This window comes from Pseudochaenichthys georgianus, chromosome 22, assembly GCF_902827115.2.
Source record: "Pseudochaenichthys georgianus chromosome 22, fPseGeo1.2, whole genome shotgun sequence".
NCBI lineage: Eukaryota > Metazoa > Chordata > Actinopteri > Perciformes > Channichthyidae > Pseudochaenichthys > Pseudochaenichthys georgianus.
In genome coordinates this window covers 18,991,077-18,997,791 of record NC_047524.1, presented here as the reverse complement: position 1 = coordinate 18,997,791, position 6,715 = coordinate 18,991,077, and the positions used below count along the sequence as shown (strand labels likewise).

The following is a 6,715-nucleotide window of genomic DNA, read 5'->3' as shown; positions in this document are numbered from 1 at the left end:
AGTTGACAGTTTTGTTTTCAGTGAAATGTTTTATTATTACTACGATTACTATTGTATGAATGGCGATGAAATCTGCTACATGACAGTCCGAACAGCCAGAGCTATACTAAATGCTAATTAGCTAATGTTAGCATGCTACAAGGGGAAAAAAGGCAAATAAATAATATATCTGCCAAACATCAGAACACAGCATTTTTAATTGTTAGTATGCTGTTGTCCAGCTCAAAGCACTCTTAGTCTTTTACATAAACTCGAGTATAATAATTGAAATTGTGTCAATGAAACACTTGCTTTATTTTTTATGCATTTTATTTGGGTTTAGAATTGGCCGCATAATAAGATAAAAGTACTCACAGAGCACAGAAGCATCATGTTAATGCCTTCAGATTCAGTTATAGTGTCAAAACAACGATTAATTAGAGCTAATTCACATCCTGCAAATGACACTATGTTGGCATCATCTTCCACATTATAAAACACACTTTTGACTTATACAAATAATGAATGACAAGATGAAAATAAGACATGTTAGACTTGTAATGTCATAACAATATAATTGCTTCTGGATTGATGTTCAAATATTTAAGTCATGGCATACACAGTTTAATGTTGGTATTTGACATTCATCACAGTACAGATATACACAAAATGTGTATTTGTCTCCATTAGGTGAAGATTAAATGTGTCCCATATCCATGGTCTAAATCTTTATTAGATCTGGCTGACAGCAAATGGTTGACAGCATCCATGCAACAGCTACACCCATGCCAGCCACAGCTACTCCAGCCGCAGCTACTCCAGCCGCAGCTACTCCAGCCGCAGCTACTCCAGCCGCAGCTCCAGCCGCAGCTCCAGTTGTAGCCCCTGACATACCAGCAGTGACAGTACATTATTCTTGAGAATCATAAGAGCTCTTACCTTTCCAAAAGGAAAGCTTTTATTCCACAGTCTGAAATGACATATTTATCTATTTAGATGCAAATTCTCCTCCAGGACTGAAACTTGAATATACTCCAAATGCTTCCTCTGTCCATTGTAGAACAACATGTTCTAGTTTGTTCATTGAAAGTACTTTTTGTATATCGGGATGTCTAACAACAGCATTCACTTTATTTGGTATTTGAACAGAAATATATTTATGAGCCTTTCTGTTACCTTGTAAAACAGCTTTACTTTTTTCAGATATATACTGTTTTTACTGGCTTGAGACAGACGTTTATTAAGATAAAAATAAAGACAAATGAATTGTTCAGTTTACCAAGTGACTGCAAGATTGCCACCAGACTTCCTGCTGCAACGCCTCCTCCATTAGAAACTGCAGCCCAGGATATTAGTTTGGCAGCAATGGAGCCGGCTGCTATTCCACCTGCGGTAAAACCTAAGGCAGCTAGCATAGCAGGAGTCGCCAACACAGTGGCTGCTCCTCCAGCTAATGGGAACGATTAAAGCAGAAGAGACATGGTCACTAATGATAAGGACAACCATGTTTGGGAGGGTTACTTTAAAAAAGAAAGTAATCAGTGACCTAATCTAGGTATCACAATATAAAATGAATGTAACCTGATTACTTTCCATTACTTTTGGATCACCTCAATATCAAAGGCAATGCAGATAAATACAAGAGCAAATAAATATCAATAAGAGAGCTTTAACCTCATCGTATTATATAAGACAACAGAACACTGTGACGTTAGAAAAGAAGAAACCAAGTTATCATTAAGCATATTTAGGCAGTAGTGTACTATAGACCAACAATGAGACACATGACCACACACTACATTTAAAAGAAGATCAAATCAGAGCAAACTGAAATTGTTAGGCATGCTGCCAGAATTTTATTTTTGGCTTTCATCCAGAATACTCATTCTCAAACTCATTCATTGTTTTTCAACGCAACAGCCAGGTGAACACCTGATCTGTTGATATACAGGCCCGTACTAAGTTGGACTCTATACGCCTACTGCCTGAATTTTCTTTATGGTTTTCAATTTCATTGGTTAGTTTGTTCTTTTATTTAATTCAGTAGGTGATGCCATATCTTTGAGATCTCATGTGGTATGCTGATTACGTAATCACGTTATATGTAATCCATTACCTCCTGAACCTGAGTACAACAATTGGACTTTGATGATTAAAGGCTAGCACGTTCAAAAATGTACATTCCAAATGGTCTTACCTGCGGCCATAAACCATCCGTAACCTGTTGATGAAACACAAACAGAAAACAATGACATGCTATTCACACTGAGCTGCTAATAAGACTTTTCCCTTTTATTTACTTGCTTGTGATGATGTTATGATGCTGCTTTAAACTTTCAATGAGCCACATGAAAACAAACTTATATAATACAATTATTACATTTATAAGAAAACAGAAAACTGTAATTTGTAGTTGTCTTCCTAAATCAGCATGAAAATATATCCAGAAAGAAATACAATATTCAGTTTACCAAATGACGCCGAGATTGACTTCAAGATTGCCCAGAGAATCCAAACTGCTCCAGACTTTATTGCAGCAAAAATAGCTGCTACTATGGCATCCAATGAGATGAAACCCATTTTGTCCAAAATATCAGGAATCACATCCTCAGTCCCTGCACCTCCTGTGAGAATAATATAAAAGAATAAACATTTCTGAGCCACATAAGGGATTCTGAAATTCAAAGGAGAATGTGGGTTTTAGTGGTTATATTAGGTTTTACCTGTTGCATTAAAGTATGCCTCACCTCCTGTAAATCAAAAACAAAAAACAAAAACAAGTTATTCCCACGGAGTATGGAGTCAGATCACTATAGTTCACCTAGGAATGGTATCGACTTAAATGTTCAAATCAATGTTGCTCTTCTGTCTATATTGGTCATATGATGCCCCTTGACTGAAATGTTTCCTGTTCAATATCCCCACTGATTTCCTTAAAATTCTGGGATGAGAGTCCACATCACAATTTACTCTAAACTGTCATTTCCCTTTCATCACTCACCTCAGCAATGGATCTCTCTCCACTGTCCCTGTATTCTGCCTCTGACTCACTCTCAAGCGCCTAGATGTCAAGAGAGATGGTGAAGTGATCATTATTTATTGAGCAGTATACTCTTTCACATTGAATCATAACAAGTCATACTGAATGTAAATACATCTGACTCTAAAGTAAGTCCCAGTCTGTGACATTGGATATTTTGAAGACTCAAGCAGTAGGTAGAATATTAGCTAGTCTATGTAATGTGCACTGAAAATAAATAGTTAACTGAATACTGGGATGGAAATTGCCTATAAGTACTCAGTAAAACATAAACACACACAAAAAGCTTCTGAATGATAAGAAGTATATTAAAACTAGGGCTGTCAAACGATTAAAATTTTTAATCAGATTAATCACAGCTTAAAAATTAATTAATCATGATTAATCACCATTCGAACTATGTCCAAAAAATGCCATTTATTTATGTATATTGTTGTGGGAATGGAAAGATAAATGAAAGAAGGCGGATATATCAATTTAACATACAGTATCTATGTTTATTATAACATTTTTCTGCATGTCAAAATGAAAGACAACCCACACACCTATCAATCATCAAACCGTGGGGTCTTAATTCATTACGTGTTGATTTCTATCAACGGGGGAGTACTTCAGGAAAGTCAACAGAGGAGGGGGGGGGGCTAGTGGAGTACTTCGTGACCACAGAGTGTGAACGTTGTGATCAGCTGTTTTAGCGCAGTTCTCCAGTGAAGGGAGGAGTCTCCCTCCGCAGCCGGTTGGCGAAGTTTTGGCACAGTTCCGTTGTACAGACCGACGTTAACAGCAGCCCTGTCTGTGCACACGGAGACCGACTCTGTCGTCCGGTGATCTAACCGCCTTCTGGAAAAGCTTCACAAGTACGTCGGTACGCAAATGCGCTTTGTGACACAAGTGACGGTACGCATTTCAGATTACGCACATAACCTGCGTACCAGTTATGTGCACCCCTGTACCAGAGCCATATTATTACTATTATATGGCTCTGCCCTGGTCACATAGAGAATGGTGTATTTGGTGTGCCTCGACTTAAATATAAAATGTAATTAGATTCCCTTTTTGATTGCATTAAACTCTTGGTGTGTAAATAAACAGTGAAGAAATTTGTTTCCCAAAAGCAGGCAGACCTAAACTGGGTTAGAATTCCTCAACAGTGCCTTTCTTTTGTTTTCCTCCTGGTGATACAGTCAGAATAAATTGTATTTGATTAATTAACGACAAGGAATGTGTGACGCCCTCTGCTGTACAAGGCTTAGGTTTCAAGAAGAGAAACCTAAGCCTATACAGCAGAGTTTTATTTTTAAGGAAATGAAAGCTAGGCAGGCTATATAAACCCGGTCATCAACTCGTATACACTACACACGATATCAAGTCATGGGGCTGTGTGAGTATCACTTTAAATTTCATCGAGTTTTTACTTCGTACATTCTATTTTTAACTACAACAAATAATAATGATAGTTACTTTAGCAAAGGTATTGATTAAACCCGATGTTAATGTTGATTTCGATATTCATCTTGTGTTTCAGTAACTTTCGCTTTAGCTGGTGCTGGAGCAGGTAAGACTTTTTCATCGATTGTAAACACACTTTAGATTAGATACTCTTTATTGAGCCCAATTTGGGAATGATTACTATTTCTGACTCACTATTCATTTTGGAGTGGCCAAACAAATTGGCATTAACAACGTTTCCTCTGCAGCTGGAGCTATCGCCGCTGCTCCTCTTGTTCTGGCCGCTGTAGGGTTCACCACCGCCGGGATCGCCGCAGGCTCCATTGCTGCCGGCATGATGTCAACTGCTGCAGTGGCTAACGGGGGAGCAGTGGCAGCCGGAACTACAGTGGCTGTTTTACAGGCTGCAGGTAAAGAGCATCACTTTAATGTTTTGCATTTTAATCTTTTGGTTAAACTAATGATAATATGGTAATATCAGTTCTCAGTTTCTGCATAGTTGATATTAAACCTTTGATCTTTGCTATAGGTGCAGCCGGTCTGCCAGCAGCTGCCTCTGCAGGTGTGGCTGGCGTCGGAGCAACCATTGGATGGATAACTGCAATCCTCATCTGAGAAATCATGAAGGAACAGGATGAATATGTGTAATTTGTCAAATGAAGAAGGAAAGTACAATTGACATCACTTTCACTGGCTAAACAGCACTTTTGTCATCTCAAAATGTTTTGTTTAATAAATCGGTCTTCTATTATACATAGACTTGTTCAGTGTGTCGCCTGTGCATCTTTCCATTCTTTGTCATGTCCAAGAGAAAGGACTAAAATAGTTCACTGGTTTAACCTTTTTTTTTAATGAATTAGCATTATTTTGTCTTGCCACAGTTAAGCGGGGCTGTAAAACCAAGCTGTAAGATGTGACTTAGATGATGATGAGGCAATGCAAGTTTATTTACATCGCACCTTTCAACACAAAGCAATTCAAAGTGCTTTACAAATAATTAAAGACATTAAAATAGAAACACATTTTAAAATGGCATAATAACTGAATGCTGCTTCTCCATGTTCTGACTCTGGGGACAGAAAGTTGACCAGTCGACCTGAGAGTTCTGGATGGTTCATAATTTAGCAGCAGATCAGAAATGTATTTTGGCCCTAAACCATTCAATGCTTTATAAACCAGCAGCATATATTTTAATTGATTATTTGACGGACAGGGGTCTTTATAGTGTAAAGACCTCCGAATTGGAGTGATGTGATCCACTTCTTAGTGTTAGTGAGGACTCGAGCAGCAGCGTTCTGAATTAGCTGCAGCTTTTTAATAGATTTTTTAGTGAGACATGTAAAGACATCATTACAGTAGTCGAGTCTACTGAAGATAAAAGCATGGACAAGTTTTACAAATCCTGCTGTGACATTAGTCTTTTAATCCATATATTCTTATGGTGATAGTATATATGCCGACTTAGTAATAGTTTAATGCAACTATTTAAATGCAAGTCAGAGTCCATGACTACACCTAGATTTCTGGCTTCTTCTGTTGTTTTGAACATTGCCTAATGAAGCTCAGCTCTGACTTGTCTACAAAAACAATTACCTCAGTTTTGTCTTTTTCTGATTAAAGAAAGTCCTGACACATCCAGTCATTGATTTGATCAATGACGGGAGGTGAATAGTTGGGACATTAACCTGTGGTTTCACATGTATATGCCACTCAGAGTTTTATCACATTGGCTTTTCTCATTATAAACCAACAAAATACAGGATAAGTCAGGTAGGTGTTCCACCCAAGTCTCCTATAGGTATCTCATAAAAAAACCTGCCCATTAAAATAAGCAACACACTTGAAATAAATATTAAATCTGACCACGTCCACAATAAGACCTCTCCCTAAAAATAAAAACAGGAATCACGGGATCATCCTATAGTTTTTTTAAAACATTTTCTAAAGTATCCATCTGTTACAGTTGGTAAGGCAGCCTAGACACTTATTTAGAAGCATAAAAACATGCAACAGCAGCACATTGTCAACAGTCCTCAACAATGCTCTCCAAGCCCAAGGGTTGAATCACTTCAGGACATGACAAAAAGGGCAGGTCAAATGATATCACAATCACCCAGCTCACTAATGTATCCATTAGTTGTTAAAATATTCAGTTTGGTATTTTTGTATGAATTCAGACTATCATTTAATTATCTCTTAATTTTCATTTTAATAAACTATTTGTGTACAGGAAAATAAATGGTGGAG

General features: G+C 37.6%; 2 protein-coding genes across 2 annotated transcripts; one reads left to right on the top strand and one right to left on the bottom strand.

Annotated features, from left to right (window-relative positions):
• Positions 1-234: 234 nt before the first annotated feature.
• On the bottom strand, positions 235-3,071 carry LOC117468142 (interferon alpha-inducible protein 27-like protein 2A). The gene is made up of 6 exons (XM_071207249.1): positions 2,981-3,071; positions 2,703-2,729; positions 2,451-2,603; positions 2,177-2,200; positions 1,259-1,429; positions 235-864 (listed from the first exon to the last, which is right to left on the bottom strand). Exons 3-6 carry the CDS (start codon positions 2,557-2,559, stop codon positions 701-703), a joined length of 468 nt encoding a protein of 155 aa, XP_071063350.1. The 5' UTR covers positions 2,560-2,603; positions 2,703-2,729; positions 2,981-3,071; the 3' UTR covers positions 235-700.
• A 1,248-nt stretch (positions 3,072-4,319) lies between these two features.
• Positions 4,320-5,227, top strand: LOC117467421 (interferon alpha-inducible protein 27-like protein 2A). Its single transcript, XM_034111034.2, has 4 exons — positions 4,320-4,400; positions 4,545-4,574; positions 4,717-4,878; positions 4,998-5,227. The coding sequence occupies exons 1-4, from the start codon at positions 4,391-4,393 to the stop codon at positions 5,081-5,083; spliced, it is 288 nt and encodes a 95-aa protein (XP_033966925.1). The 5' UTR covers positions 4,320-4,390; the 3' UTR covers positions 5,084-5,227.
• The last annotated feature ends 1,488 nt before the right edge of the window (positions 5,228-6,715 follow it).